Source organism: Hippopotamus amphibius, chromosome 1 (assembly GCF_030028045.1).
Source record: "Hippopotamus amphibius kiboko isolate mHipAmp2 chromosome 1, mHipAmp2.hap2, whole genome shotgun sequence".
NCBI lineage: Eukaryota > Metazoa > Chordata > Mammalia > Artiodactyla > Hippopotamidae > Hippopotamus > Hippopotamus amphibius.
In genome coordinates this window covers 223,093,955-223,110,684 of record NC_080186.1, presented here as the reverse complement: position 1 = coordinate 223,110,684, position 16,730 = coordinate 223,093,955, and the positions used below count along the sequence as shown (strand labels likewise).

The window sequence follows — 16,730 nt, the reverse complement described above, 5'->3', positions numbered from 1 at the left end:
GCCATTTGTGGCAACATGGATGGACCTAGAGATTATCATACTAAGTGAAGTAAGTCAGAGAAAGACAAATATTATATGTGAAATCTAAAAAAAGGATATAAATGAAAACCAGAAATAAATATAGAAAGCAGACTAATGGTTACCAAAGGGGAAAGGCTGGGGGAGGGATAAATTAAGAATTGGAGATTAACAGATACACACTACTGTATATAAACTAGATCAACAACAGGGACCTACTATATAGCACAGGGCACTACATTCCATATCTTGTGATAACCTATAATGGAAAAGAATCTGAATAAGAATATATATATATATATATGCATGTATGTATAACTGAATGGCTTTGCTGTACACCTGAAACATTATAAGTCAACTATACTTCAGTTTAAAAAAAGGAAAAAAAATAAATAAAAAAAATTAAAAAAAGGAAAATGTAAACCCAGCTAAATAACATTATCAACTAAAACGTTAATTCTTAGCTGACCCTCAGATGGCATTGGTTGACTGTGGAAGAAGAGCAGAACTGAGATGTAGAAACTTATTTGCCAAAGAGGAAGAGAGGTGCTAAGACAGGAGATGGACAGAGGAGGCTGACTGTCAAGTGTTGCTCAGATGGGCTATGTCTTTTCACCTTTGCAGCTCCTCTTACATAGGATGGAAGGTGTGTCTGTGGAAGCTGACATAGCTGAGCCGGGAGCCCCGGGCTGTGAGGCAGTCTCAGCAGGTTGCACCCCTCGAGTGCTACGACCGTGGTGCTCTCAGTTCTCCTTGGATCACAGCAGTGGGCTGTTTGTGCAGATCATGTCCCCTATAGCAGGGGTCCCCACCCCCCAGGCCACAGGTAGCGATCCGTGGCCTGTTAGGAACCAGGATGCACAGCAGGAGGTGAGCAGCAGACCGGCGACGGGAGCGTCATCTGTATTTACAGCCGCTCCCCATCGCCTGCATTACTGCCTGAGCTCCACCTCCCATCAGATCAGCGGAGGCATTAGATTCTCATGGTATCAAGAACCCTACTGCGAAGTGTGTGTGCCAGGGATCTAGGTTAGTGTTAGGGTTGAATCATCTGGAAGCCACTCTGCCCGCCCCCACCAGTCTGAGGAAAAATTGTCTTCCACGAAACTGGTCCCTGGTGCCAAAAAGGTTGGGGACCGCTGCCCTATAGGACTGAGTTTCCAACCTCAGATAAACGTCACCCTGCTCGAGTTCCAGTTTTTAGTCACTTTTTTTCAAGAAAGACAAAATAATACTTTACCTCAGGCATACTTGTAATAAAGGAAAGTAGAAAGCTGATAGTGTTTTTTGGTTCATTTCTTAGAGAGTCATTAAAATCTGCCTAAAAATCATAGATTTAAATTTCTGTTGTCCTTATTAATCATCATGGAGGTCATCAATAATGGCAGTGCTTTAAAAGGAAAATCATCCAACCAGCTGACAAAAGCCAGCTTGGTTTTGGAAGCATCCCCCTAGGGCTTGGAGGTAGATGCCCACAAGCTTTCTATTAGGGAAATAGAAAAATAATCGGTTTAGTTTTTTTTAAACTAACTTTAGAAAATAATGTATGTGCATCCACGCATTCTGTTGAATACCTACTGTGTACTTTGAGGCATACACAGATGAATAGAAACTGACCTTGTACTTGGAGAGCTTAAAGCCTGGTGGAGAGTTGGACATATAAACACATCACCGTGCTCAGAAGAAAGAATGCTACAAAAGAGGGATGTATATGCATCAAATTCATTGGTGATCCAGGAGGAAAAACACTCAGGCTTGCAAGAGAAAGTTAGGCAGACTGTACCGGAGAGGTGACTTTACAGCTCACTCTTGAAAGATGAGCAGAAGTTTTCCAGGCAAGGGAGGTGGAAATTCTAGAAACAGGGAACAGGATGTGCAAAGGCAGTGAGGTATGGCAGAACGACCGTGTCTGGGGGGCTTAAAGTAATTCAATATTTCTGACGAGTACATATTTTACTCTTACTGGAGCATAAACCACGAAGGGGCACACGTCAGAGGAGGAGATGGGAGAGATAACAAGGGGCTGCACCATAAACTATTCCACTTAAAGAGGTTTGGATTTTTCCTATGAAAAACCTCTACAGCCTCAATGTACATGAGAATCCGCTGGGCACTTTGGTAGAATGCACATTCCTGGGCTTCAAGCCTCCCCAAATCTGCATTCTCACAAGCACTCCAGGTAATTAAAGGATGGTAGCTGCAGCAGTGGGGGGCTACTGAACCCTGTTTCACAGGAGAGTGAAATGATTGTGTGCATCTGTTGGAGCTTTGGAAGAATCATTTGGAGTGGGGAGCAGGGAGGGAACGGCATTAATCCAGGCAGGAGGTAATGGAGGCCACGACCAGGGTGTGAACAGTAGGGAGAAAACTGGAACGTCTGTTCTTTTATCACTTTATATACAGTCAAAGCTTTCCCAATGTACTTTTCTCCCATTTTCTAATTTTCCAAACTCATGTATTTTTCTGCCACTTTTAAGTGGGATTTGCTCTTTTCTCTTCAGTTTTCTATTTCTGCCATGTGCATGTCATCTGGCTTTGTTTTTCTTTAACCTTGATATATTAGCATTCTTTAGAATTCTGTGTTCTTAGAGCCACTGGTAGAGATAATTCTGTTTCACACTGATAGGTGTTCATCCATCTCCTATCTATCATGACAATGGATGACATGATTGGCTATGGTTGTTAATTGGAATAACTTATTTTTGAAAGTTTGTTGACCCCTGCAAACATTAACATGGTTGTCTTCTATGACATGTATGACAATACAGTAGATCAAAGAATATTTCCATGGTTGGTACCAGAAACTTGGTCACTGCTCTTCAGTCCTCAGAGTCTAGCTATGTAAAGACAGTAAAATGTGAATTATCTAGCTTCATAAAAAATAATGTTTGTATGTGTTGGGGAGAGGTGATCCCAAATTATAGCTAATATAATTCTTGGAAATTAAGAACATCATTTTTTACTGCACACATATTTGGCTAATATTAAAACTGAGCTTGCTTTCAAGAGTATATGATTTTTCTGAGCAATGAAAGAAGAAAGCTTTCATCTACAGACCAGTGGAGTGAAGCAGGTCTGGAATTCAAAACTGCTCACATAAAATGCACAGCCTGACTAATCTGCAAGTAATAACGTATATATTTAACCCAAAACAAAGCTCTGTATGGATTTATAATGCAGTCAGCTTTGCAAATACCCATTTGCTCAGTTACCATAGACAGGTAAGGATTTATGTCTAGAAAAGAGATATTTTTCATTTTTATTTATAAAATTCCTGAGAGTAGAGTAGACTTCTTTTTTAAAGCAATTTTAGTATTTATTTCTAAGGCTTGTAGAACTTTTACATGATGCATTAATTTTGTTTGTCAAAAAATAGCAATCAAATTTTATGAAATTTCAGAGCTAAAGTGTGTGTTTCTTAAGTTTGTAAACACTTTGAAGTATTCATAAGTTCTCAGGAACTTGAATTTTCAGATCCTGAGAAAATTCTGTCAAATAGAAATTAAGGGATTTTTCCTAATTAAAAATAATATAGACATTATTAAAAAGTATAAAAAATATAAAGAGGACTAAAATCAACCATAACCCCATACTCATAAATCTCCACTAAAAATGCTTTATTTTCATCTTTTATTCATATTTATTATATCGTAAGTAATTTAGATCATAGAACTCCATTTTTTCCTTTTAAAAAAAAAACATATTTAGGAGCATGTATCATTTACTACATATTTTTTAAAAGTATTCTTTTAGCTTCCTATGGCTACTGTGACAAATTCCAACAAACAAAGTGGCTTAGAGCAACATATATTTATTCTCTTAGAATTCTGTAGGTCAGAAGTCTAGTCAGTTTCACTAGACTGAAATCAAGGTGTCAGCAGGGCTGAGCTCCCTCTAGAAACACTAAGGTAGAGTCTGTTTTCTTGCCTTTTCCAGTTACCAGAGCTGCATTGCTTGTATTCTTTGACTCTGGTTCTTTCCCCCATCTTCAAAACCGTCAGCATAACATCTTACTTCAGTGTCATGTTACAATCCCCTGTAATCAAATCTCCTTCTGCCTCCCTCTTATAAGACATTTGTGATTACATTTAGGGCCCACCTGGATAATGTAGGATAATCTCCTGGTCGCAATAGCCTTAATTTAATCCCATCTGCAAAATTGCTATTAAGGTAACATATTCACAAGTTGAAGGAATTAGACCTCATATCTTTAGAATGCATTACTCTTTCTACCACAGTGGTCTTTATTGGCTTTATAAAATTTCATTTTATGGCTGTTTCAATATTTATTAACAGTTGCCCTTATCTTGTACCTTTTGGTCTTTCCCAATGCTGTATTATTATAAGAAATTCTAAGATTAATTTTCATGTGCATAGATTTTTGTGCATTTACTCAATTACATTTGTATAATTTCTAGAATGTAGACAGTTCAAATATATATGCATGTGTATGTTATTTATATGTATTGATATATATGCGCACATATACATTTATATGTATCTGTGTATATGTACATGTATGTGTATATGCATGTGCTGTGTGTAGTGTGTGTATTTTCAATCTCCAGATTATTTTCCAGAAAGTTGGTAAAGAGTTTTCATCTCCTTGTGCTCTCACCAGCATTGAGAATTACCATTTTTTAGTCTTTGCCAGTTAAACAGGTAAAAAATATCTGTTGGTGTTTTAATGGATGATTTTAATTGATTGATGTTTTAATTACATTTCTATGACTTATGAAAAGTGAAAAAGTTATCACTCTTTATGCTTAACATCATATTTATTCTCCTATGAGTTAATATTTCTTTAAAAAATTTTGTTGTTATAAAAATGACATAATAGATCCAGGGACTGAAGCTTGCTTGAGAGCTCCTTGGCTAAAAAATTTCGTGTCTTCACTGACATATTATCCTCCGATCTGTTGAGGAATTTGAGTCAACTTTAACAACGGAATAAAATTCTGATTGCTGCCAGAGCACATGGTTTACACCTCTGTCTGTATATGCTCCCTACGTGCCACTTCAATGAAAATTCTTACGTCTTATTTTAATGGGATAATTTTCCATAACTTTAGATGTGTGACCTGAAAAAATATTCAAGAAAGGGAGAACTGATAAATTAACCTTTATCTTATATTACAGAAAGGTCTTGGTGTCAGCTACTAAAGGGCTAAATATAACCACACTGACCCACTTAATTGACATTTCTTATAATTGCACTGTAATTCATGCTCAGGAGCTGGATGAGAAATGATGCACCTTGGACCAAGCTTCTGGATCAAGAAACACCATGTCCTTGAAGTTAACTCCAGATTGAGAGTCTAAAGCAATGATTAGTGTCTGAGGTTCACTGTTACTCAAAAAGCATTTTGCATTTCATGCAAAGAAGTTAGACACATATTTACATGTGTCTGCATATACACAGCTACATATACATGGTCTTTTTTCTGAGATTTTGAACTCTGAGACAGTAGACCTGCCTAACAGGTATAGCATATATATGGATAATGGTATGGGCTCCTGAAATTCAAAGAGGAATAAACAGAAAAAAGCATTTTCAAACATATATGGGGGGTTTCCTAGGTGGCGCAGTGGTTGAGAATCTGCCTGCCAATGCAGGGGACATGGGTTCGATACCTGCTCCAGGAAGATCCCACATGCCGCGGAGCAACGAAGCCCGTGCGCCACAACTATTGAGCCTGCGCTTTAGAGCCCATGAGCCACAACTATTGAGCCCATGTGCTGCAACTACTGAAGCCCACGCACCTAGAGCCTGTGCTCCGCAACAAGAGAAGCCACTGCAATTAGGAGCCCGCGCACCACAACGAAGAGTAGCCTCCACTCACCGCAACCAAAAAGAAAGCCCGCGCACAGCAACAAAGACCCAACACAGCCAATAAAATAAATAAATAAATAAATAAATAAATAAATAAATAAATAAATAAATTTATTTAAAACATATATATATATATATGGGGTAGTTTTCAAAATACCAGGATTCTAGACCTACCTTTGCTATCAAGTATCTTTCTAACCCTGAGCAAATCCTTCCTCCCTTTCTTCCTTGTCTTAACATTCATCCTAGTCGTGTATTGAGCATTAAAAGATGGAGATACAGGCCCCTGCTCTCACGGAGCTCTTACTCTAAGGGGGACTGATCTGCAAAGATTCTGATGTGGTGGGGGAACCCTTTTCCTGCAGGAGCTCTCAGGAGCAGAGCTCAATAGTGGGATACCTCACTCAGTAGGGGTAAGGAGGCTCATAGGAAGGCTGTGTAGAGTAAGTGGCAAGGAAGTTTGGTTTTAAAGCCGTCTAGGAGTTAGCCTTTCTATTTGTCAGATGAAGGTGTTGGTCTCTGAGCATTGCTCTCGGCTCTGTAATTGGACTGCTTAGCTCTGTTAGAGGCCAGTGCACTGTGTGGTTTACTGATGGATCTTGCAGACAGCTGATTTCGAATGGAGAGACACACTCTTCTCTGGTTCTCTCCCAGTAGTCTCCTTCCTACAGGATGACCCCCTCCAGGCCTGTCAGGATGACACATTTTCTAGCAGCCTGTCTAACTCTTCTCCCAGGGGAGGTTAAACTATGGGGCTTCTCCCAGGACCTTCCCCTGCTTGAGAGTCAATGATAGGGTAGATAGAGTGCTAGAGTCATATACTTACAATCAGTGATTTTGAAACCCTTCCTGGTCCTGTGAGCTGGGTTGCCATCATGCATGTGCTAATCTTATCTTTCGTACAAATCAAGGAGTCACTACTTTGGAAGAAAAGTGCTTCCTTTCCCATGTCTATCTGTTCTCTCTTTGATTTTGAGAAGTTATAGGTTATTTGCTACATTTTCCGAGCCTCTGATTCTCCTGGGGTCCAGGGAATACCTGAAGAAAATATCACATTCTCTTCCCATTCTACCTGTCTTTCGTCTCTCCTTTCACCTCTCAAAACTTGTCCTTCAACCTGCTCTTGGGAATTATGTAGTTCTCTACTTAACCTATCAGGAAAGAGAAATCAGTTTTATTTGGTTTCCTTTGTTTTATCTATTCCCTTTAGAAATCTGAACCTCTCTTACCTTGTGATATTGTTTAAAATGTCTTTTTAATATTCCCAGCACAATGTAACCCTACTTACTATCCATCTCTTGGCTTTTCAGCATTCAGATCTATCCCTACAAGTTAATTTTCATTGATCTTTTTATCTACTTCATATTTTAGGAATGTAAGCAAAAACATTTGCTTAGTAATGCTAGAAGAGCTTTCGTACAACCCGATCCCATTGATGCAACTTTCTTCACATTTCTAGCCCAGTTTTTCAGCTTTATTTCTTAAGATGTACAGTGATTACCAGGACCGCTCATTCAGGATGGGCAACTTGCTCTTCACACTCCTAGACTCAAACTCTCTAGACAGCACTTAGAAGATGACCAAAGTACACTTGTAGATGTGGACAGCTTTGGGGATGCAGTCACTTCTGATGACAAGGGTGGACAGAGATCAAAGTTAATTTACAGCAGAATCCCCAGGCCAGGCCAAGATCAGAATACACTTGGAAACTCACTATGAACTCCACTTGCCTTATTAGTGTCTTTTCACCGGACACGGCCTCATGGCGAGAGTGTCAGTGCAGGGAGCTGACAGTTTCCCAGGCCTCACACCTACACTAGAAAACTTAATCACCTCTTAGTGTTTAAGTTCAAGGCGAGGCTCTAGATATATTATCCTTAATGCTATTCTGGGTAGGGTGGAGGAAACCCTACCGAATGAGCTGGGGCAGAGGGTGGGATGTCGACAGGAGAATTTAAGTCAGTGAAAAGGACCTGAAATTTGGCGTGTGTAGGAGAGGGATGAGTAGTGAAGAATTTAACCCTTCATTAAATACTAGCTTCATCTTAAGCTAGCATTTCAGGACCGTGACAATCTTTATTTTTCAATCTCATTCACCTTTCTCATAAAAACAGTGACTGATAATATCAACCTGATTAAATGAATGAGCATTCTGGATCACAAAGCTTGTCCACTGCTGTATAGGCTTAGTTGTTGTGCAATAAGTAGAAAATCTGACTGAATATTTGTATAGTGACCTAGACCAGCTGTAGTCTTAAGAATTTCCAGTAATCTCAATTCTTTCTTAGTTCTGTAGCCAGAGTTTTATTGCATTTGCAACTAAAATATACTTTAGTTTCTGCCCATATACTTATTTTGTCTGTAGAAAAATGTCAGTAGTTCTGACAATTTTAATTCTTGTATTTACTGACTGCATTACCTTCTGAATCATAAGTTCCCAAATCAAGTCAAACAGGTTAGAAGACAAGTTACACTTCAGTGTCACACCTACTCCTACTCTTAAAGGAGTGTGGGAATATATAAGGCACTTTCACTATATTAACTAATTTATTTCCAGCTCTTCACGCACTTTACCAATTTTTATGTTTCATTTTGGAATACAGTCCCAATTCTTAAAGCCTTTGAAGTGCAAAAAACATTAAAGTATACATTAAACATTTAAAGTACACATTAAAGCAGTTTAAAGTACTCAGGTCTGTACCCAGCCCTTTGAGAATCTGCAGGGTAGATTCCCCAAAATGTACAGTGTGGAGACAGCTATGGCATTTGCTGCCCACAGACCAGAATATGTGTTATTCAATCAAGAGAAGACAATGTTTCATATCAGTGATTTATCCATTTTATTGCTATCATTGTTATGGGTGTTGCCCACATATGTAGGCGTTTCTGGAAGGACCATGGCAGATACGAGAGTTGCTGGTACAGAGTTGTCCCAGAGTTAAATCATCCAGAACTTGAATCTCACCCACTGGGTCTCCTTCAGTTTACATCTCCTCAGACATCCACATAGGAAGTCCTTCCTTGTTGTTTCAGCCTTTTTCATTTTTGCACTTGAAGATCCTTCCACATGGCAGTTATTTCAGTATTCAGGGACAGCTGTTGCTTGTTCCCTAAATCTTTTATTTTCCACAGTCACCAGAATTTCTTCAACCCATAATTTATATAGCACACTTTCAAGTCCCCTTTCACCAGCTTCACTGTTCTTCCCTAGGCAGCCTCTGATATGTTAATTATCCAGATACCTAAAAGTGAGCACAAAAATGCTTCCCTGGGCTTATCTTTAAGGATGAGGGGTGGGGAGGGGGGGTAGGATTCAAAGAGAGTTTCCCCTGGATTTGGTTGTGACATTTCTTAGAGCCATGTTAAGACCTGAAGAATGTTAGCCTAACACTTCTGTTTCCAGCTACAGAATATAGATAAAAATGAGTCAATAAGAGAAAGTCTTTCAAATTTAAAAAATATCCTCATGGGATTCTTAAAAATTCAGGTTTCTTTGAGAAAATCAATTGACCTGCTAAAACTGATAAATTTCAGGGCATCTTAAGAGAAAGAATAGATACCTGAGCATCTGGAGTATCTCCATTCAAAAAGCATGTCTTGAATGGTTAAATAAATCAGGAACTGTCAGACTGTAGAAATACTGAGATCAATAAAACATGACTTTAGCCTTGAGGAAGCTCACAGACTAAAAGGAAAGACAGCAGTAAATAGTCAGTTGTAATACAGTGTGACCAGCACCCCTGTAGAGGCATGTTCAGAGCGCCATGGAAGTAGAGAGTATCGTGTGGAATGCCCTCTGCTCCAGTCTTGCATCTCTCTGCTTGGTATTCTTTTAGCTTCAGCATATTGCCAGCATTTATGTGCGTTGCGTTCTAGACATTGCATAAAGGGCTTTATGCATGTCATCTCAGTTATGTGTGTGAAACTCCTAGAGGTTGGTCCTATCATGGATTCCATAAAAATAGGGAAAATGGGCAGACATTAAGTGACTTGCTTAAGGTCATAGTAAGTGTTGGACCCAGAATTCGAACCCACGATTTTTGCTCTTAACCAGTGCCCTATACTATAATACCTTTCTCAGAGAAAGCCTTTATCTAGAGCGGTGGTTCTCAACCAGGAGCGATTTTGCCCGCCAAGGAACATTTGGCAATGTCTGCAGGCATTATTGAGGATCACAACTGGCATCTAGTGGGCAGTAGACAGGGAGGCTGCTAAACATAATCTAATGCACAAGATAGTCCCCCAAACAAAAAATCATCCAGCCTAAAATGTCAACAGTGCTGAGGTTGGGAAACTCTAGTGTTCTCGAGTATGGTACTATTCTTTGTGTCAGCCTTTAAAAAATACTTTTTTGAACATTTAAACACATTTTTTTTTTAAAGAAGAAATGGCTTAGTATGGGGCAAAAAATATTGGACCAAGTCCCTAAGTATCTGGTGAAGTGTATTTTGCCACATAAAATTGAGAGAATATTGTCTTATTTGTCTGCCTTGGTAGATTTCAAGGATCTGAGGAGGCCCTAAGAATTTGAGGAGATAATGCCTAAGAAAGCCCTGGACAAGAATTATCAGACATTCTTCGAGTTCTTGGGATGAAAATATTTATGTGGGTCCCCAGAATTAAAGAGCATCCCTAAGCAGATTCTTGTTCCTTATCTCCCTCCCTTGTCAGCTGACCCCATCCCCTTTTTCCTCACCCTTATATTTCTGTAAGCAAGTTTGTTTCCAATATTTACTGGATGAACTAAACCATTTTTAAAGCATTATTTTTGCTTAAAGTTTTTTTATTTAAATTAGTATCTCTTGCCATGTTACACTAGATTTAAGGCAGCTAATTTAAATTCTAATGTTTTCTTTAAATACTTAATCATAAGCATTGGTGGGTTTGGGGAGTCATTTGAATCCTGTGGTTTTCTTCGAGATGAATAACAATAACATGGATTCAACCTCCCCTTCATTCCTTCCTTTCCAAGTCTTAACATTCATGGCAGGAAAATGATTCTAGCATTGGTTAACTAAATGCCCGGCAATATCTTCACAGGTAGTGGTGGACCAGTCCCTAAATACGGTGAAGCCAAACAGGTGTGCCCTGTAGCAACTCATCCGATGGATGTAAACTCATAAATTCAGTTTACTGAGGTTTTAGGTGAGCGTGGCATCCCCTTGGCGTGCTGTTCATACACAGCAAACGGCGTCTCCTGGCAAAGAGTCATTACTGACTTCCTCGGAGTGTTTTCCTGGTGATCCCATCTGCAGTGAATCACGGCTCAGCCTCCAGGTGTGCGCAGCGCACGCTGCACCGGGTTCCGGATCGCGCTGAGGTTATTTATCCATTTAGAGGGACCGGTCCGCCGCGGGCTCCGGGCTGGGGGCGCGGCGGCCGGCGGCGGGAGATGCTGGGGTGTCCCGGGTCTCCCGGGCTCACGCACAGGTCCCGCCTGCTCCCTTTCCCATGAGGCCCCGCTCCTCCGGGGAGTGTCTGCGGTGGGACCGGTCCCCGGCGCCCGGCCCCTTCCCGCGGAGGCTGCACAAAGGTGTCCGGCTGGAGTCCGCCAACAGGCCAGCTTTCTCAAAGTGCTTTTAAGTTTCCCCTTTTTGAGGAGGGGCGAAGCAGAGGAGCTTTTCCCCTGTACATTCCTTTCCTTGTATGTAGATACCGAGAGGAAACAGCACTGGGCATGTTCGGATGTTGAGTGGTTTTGCTGATAAGTACCAGCCTCCCGGAACCAGAGACTTAAAATAGTCGTCTCCCCTCCCCATCCTCACCCCCCCGCAGGAGCTGCAAATGGTATCTGCCAAACAGATGACAAAGTACCTTGGACTGAATCACACACAGACAGCATTTAGGAGCCGAACGCACGGCCCAACTCCTGTAATTACTGTTTATAGCTGGCCGGGGCTGGCCAGGAGAGGGCAAACCCGAGAGGAAATAAGTTTCCCCAACCTTGGAGAAATGGCTGTGTGTTAATTAAAGGCTAGAACGGGTGCTCCTCACTCACGCTCCAAGTTGTTCTTGGGATCACAGTTCGCAGCACGTTTCCTCTGGAGGGAGTGAGTAGATAATTGGGATCCTTTTTTGTCTTCTTTTTTTCCCCCCTCTCTCCGTTTTGGTCTTATGGCCTTGAACCCGCAGTGAATTGAAGCGAGAAAGAAATGGATATGTCTGACCCCAATTTTTGGACTGTGCTCTCAAACTTTACTTTGCCTCATTTGAGGAGTGGGAACAGGCTTCGACGAACACAAAGGTAAAAACGCGGGGGTCTTTTTGCCTGGAGAGGGAATGAATGCTTTGGCTTCCGAGGCTGCCCGACTGCCTGGGCTCCCTTAGCAACTGGGGTTTTGTTGATTGGGTGACAGTTTGAAAAGTTTATTCTCTGCCAGAGGGGCCCTGGTTCAGGTGTTCCCTCCTCCTTGCGAATTTCTTGGGTCATCCTGGTGAATGTGCTTTTCGGAGTTCTTCTGAAATGTGGAGAATCAGACCTCGAGTTGTGAATGGTGGGGAGAGAAGGGAAGGAGGAGGAGATACTTTTTCCCTCTCTTTGATCTGATCCCTTATCCATTTCATTCACTCAGGCCTTGGAGCTTCTACTTCCCTGTGTAGAACCTTTCAGGTGCTCCCCTCTATTAAATATTTATCATTTGTAAGATGCAGTTGTACGATTCAAAGATAGCTCAAGTTTGCCTGTTTCGCATTGTCTGCTTAAAGAGAAAAGTCTGCATAACTTCGCGTTTTTAATTGATTTGCTGACATTTATTTCTAATACAGGACTAGCCTTTTCCTTTTGTAACATATATTCGTTAGAATAGGTGAAAAGAAAAGGGACTTTTAAAATCAAGGTGAAGCTCAAACCTCAAGTGAAAGGCAGTTGAAAGTTAGTTGCTGACACTCGGGTGAGAGAAAATGATTTTTAAGGAGGTGTTTCCCCTCTCCCTACATTTGTGTCCAGCACAGATTGGTGGCATGATTGTGGTTTTAGAGGGGCACACCCTTTGAGTTGTGTAAATACAGGTTCTTTGTTTTTCTTCAAAACTCGCCTTGAACATACACGTGAACACGCACGAGGGCAACGGTGCAGTCAAATAAACAGGATGCTTGGCTATCAGATTTGGAGATTCATAATCTCTATGCTCCAGTGTTTAAAGAGCACAGGAAAGTGGTTCATTCTGTTTGGTTATACCAGTAACTTTTTGTAGCGTAAGTACAGATACGTAATACTTTGGAAAATGTAGTATTTCCTTTTGACATTTCTCATGGTATTTCTTAAATTTCAGAAGTGTCCTGGAATACTGACATATGCTCTTTATACATACACACATATATGCGTACAGAAAACAAACGTGTGTGTGTGTGTGCCTGAGAGAGAGAAAGAGAAAGCGATTGCATTGATTTTTAAGTCATACTTACCTTTTAATGCAACTTGAACAATGTTGGTGCCACTAAAACATGTGAGATTCTGAAGTTGTGTCTTTTATTTAGATAGGGTGGTCATGCTTTTCTCATTCGGCTATAATGTTCAGAGTCACTCTTCTGGTATTGGTCATTTTTGTATGGGCTGTGTCATCCATGCACCAACCCCCCCAAACAATGGAACAGTTGTAGAGATACATACTGTACCTGAACTAGGCCCGTAGTCCATGGCAGAAAATCCTATAACTTGTTCGTCAGATGCCCTTAAATACGTCTGTGATGTAGACCCTGGCTGTGATGCAGCCACTACTCTTACCTGGAACCACTTCTTAGGGAGAGACGTCTACTCTGGCATCACAGCTGTGTGTCTGAAACTGAAAAGCATCTGGAGTCTTTCTTTCCCTCACCTACCTGTTTGATAGTATTATTGAGTCAGATGCATAAAGACTTCTCAGGCTGGCCTGACCATGGTCTTAGAGCAATATCTATCCAGCCTGGAACACACCATTTCAGACAGCTTGCACTGGCAGAGAGCCTACGTTCTAAAGGAACTTGGTTTCTTCCCAGCCAAGTGAGGGTGTGGGAGGGCTGTGTCCACTCCCCAAGTCATGGACCCATATCTTCAGTTTAGTGATACAGAGAGAGAGGTGGAATTTCTTCCCTCCCCTCAGAGTAGAGGTTGTCACAGGCTGTTTGTTACTGGGGATTTCCAGGATTCACGGCGTTTGGCAATATATGTCCTGAAGATCATCTCTGGATACATCTACTTACAGGTCTCACTGCTTTCTATTTGTTATGTAGATTCGGGAAGATGAAGGGCAGGTGTCCCTCTCTCCAGGTCAGTGAATGTGGCTGTTGCATTCTCTTGGTATACAGTGATCAATTCCGGCTCTGTGTCCTTTCGTAAGGACATGAAGTGTATGCTTATAGTATGACTCCTCCCCTTCAGTGACCTCCCTTCACTGCTGTACATCCTTCTCCTCCTCTAAGTGCCACATTAACCCTGTTTCTTACAGCACTGATCAGGTTCCCTAAATCTGCCCTGTTAAAAGGACCTCTCCATTCCCCAGTTGCCCACTCCTTTTGCCAGCCTCACTGAGGGTATGCCCAGTGTGCAGATGAGGGTGCCTTGCCCTCCTCCTCCGTTGGATATGCCTAAACCCTTGGCCAAGCCTGTCTGCTTCTTTGCATGTTTGCTGACTTTCTTTGACAGATCATTCATTCTGTACGTTTTATCCCAGCTGCTTGTTCTGATTACACTGTAATCCAGAGAACTTCATCATAACCTTTTCTTTAATATCAGCTTCTCATGTCTATCAAAGAGTAAAATCCAGCTCTGAGCCTGTGAATGAGCATCTTGGAGCTCCTAGGGATAGGATATTTGGTACCACTTAGACAAAAGAGAGGCTACATGGTTTCAGACTCTTCCCTCAAATCTATATCATGGTAGAAATTGTCATCATGGAGGCCTTTGGGTTTCTGTTGTGTCGCATCTGCCTTGCCAGTTCAACATGGCTCTGGCTTGTTGGTTTGCCCTCTCATGAGGGAACACTTTTAAGGTTTCTCTTCCAACTCAAAGCCCTGCCTGGGCGCATAACTCCCTGAGTTCTCGGGGAAAGGCACCTAGAGACTAACTCTCAGGCCTAGACTCCTAAACGGGTCCTGATGCCTGTCTTCCTTGTGCCGCGTCCCAACGATGATACGTGGTTCCCTCCATTCCCTTTTGCCTGGACTGCGGCAGACACTGGGTTGCCAGGATGCACACTGACTTTGCTGTTTTGCTGTAAAGCTCACATTTCCATTGGTAATGGTTCCTTTTTTATGACTGGCTTTGCCTACCTCTCCCCCTCCTTCATTTCCTCAAGGTGGTCTCAAAACAGTCATTCACCTACTGCTTTGAGGGACAGAAATCTAGGCTGAATAAACAGGTATTTCAACCAAAATGTGTTGCTTTAAACTGAAGTAAGAATTGCATGTTTTAGAGGCTGTGAGTTTCATAGATCTGTGGATTCTCTGTTCACTTGAGGATCCCCTTGCAACTTAGAATGGGAATTAGCTTGCCTGCTTTATGTTCCTATTTGTTTGTAACATCTTTCCCTTTCCCGTTGGATTAAAAATTTCGAGGCAGAAGGCATCAAGCTTCTGTTTGACTTATGTCTCCTTTATGTCTCACTGTAAAGAAAGGGCTACCATTGATTTGTAAATGTTGCTGCTTAGCTTTAAAGTGAGCCTTTAGTTTTGTTGAAGTCTAGAGACTCAAGAAGATGCTTGATTTTTAACCTTAATGGTCAGAAACCTGTCATGTTTTCTTTGGGTTTAAGTGATAATCTCCAAACCTCAGTGACATTAAGTCAATACAATCCTACCCAGGGTCATTTGTGACTCAGGTCATCACTTTAGGAGAGGTTCCAAATGTATCTTCCTGAAAACCCACAGAATAAAGGGTTATTTTGGTTTTGCTTTGTTTTTTGCTAATTTCACATTACTCAGCAGTTGCAATGAACAGCAGGTACATTCAGGGATCTTCAACTGCCATAGTTGTCAGAATGCACTGAATTTTTATGCACACTGCATCTTCTCTTCAGAAACATCTGTAGTGTTTGGTGAGTTTTACTTTTGTTTTGAGCATAAATATATGTCTTTAAAAAGCATGGAATATGCTTCTCTCCTGCCCTGGCATGTCAGGTATTGGTTAACCTGTACTTACCCCTTTTACAGAAAGCCCAGTTAAATCCACATTTATTGAGCATCTATTGTGTGCCTGGGCACTGTGACCCAAAGCTGAAAGCCATAGGCATGCTTTCAGTGAAGACATGCAGATGAATCATTGCAAACCAGGGCGATCAAGAAGTATTTACCAGGTATCTAGGAGCCGGGAGATGCACCATGTAGAAAACCTTCGGGAGGTTTTGAAGGGTGGGTTGGTATTTATCAGACAGGAAGACAAAGCTTTCCCAAGGAGCAAAAGAAATGGTATGTACGAAGGCATGGGGCCTTGGCAACACAGAGTTCAAGGGATTATGCATAGCTCAGTATTGCTGAAGCATAAAGAACCAGAAGCATAACTTGGTTCTGCTGAAGCATAAGGTTAAAGAGGCTGTGTAATAGAGCACAGCACTTAAGAGGGTTGATCTGAAGCCAGTTTACCTGGGTTCGAATCTTAATTCTGTGATATGGTATACTGAGTAAGTTACCTTCTTTGGACTTCAAGTTGCTTTGTCTATAAAGTAGGGGCAAGTATATTACTTATCTCGTAGAATTGTTACAAAGATGAAAGTATGTTGCCATGCATAAAATGCTTAGTGCAATGACTCACATGTGAAACGTCTCAATAAACCCTAACTATTAATATGGTTACTGTCATTACAACAAGGTGATGAGTAGTGGGTGATGACTGAGGAGGAGAGCTGAGGCGCTTGGTATTTGTGGTAAATCGGCCTTTACCCAATGGGGGAGAGACACGTCTATTAGT

The 16,730-nt window shown here is 41.3% G+C and overlaps 1 protein-coding gene across 13 annotated transcripts in view; it reads left to right on the top strand.

The window, feature by feature from the left end:
- MAST4 (microtubule associated serine/threonine kinase family member 4) overlaps window positions 1-16,730 on the top strand; it is a 554,707-nt gene that overhangs the window by 379,585 nt on the left and 158,392 nt on the right. For 2 of the 13 annotated variants that reach the window (XM_057742063.1, XM_057742055.1), the window contains exon 1: window positions 11,698-12,095. The exons of 10 other annotated variants lie outside the window; for them this stretch is intronic. In XM_057742063.1, coding sequence (XP_057598046.1) covers window positions 12,004-12,095 — 92 coding nt within the window. In that variant the 5' untranslated portion in view covers window positions 11,698-12,003. Of the gene's footprint in view, window positions 1-11,697; window positions 12,096-16,730 lie in introns of those variants that run through there. One more of the 13 variants, XM_057742096.1, reaches the window with a different exon arrangement.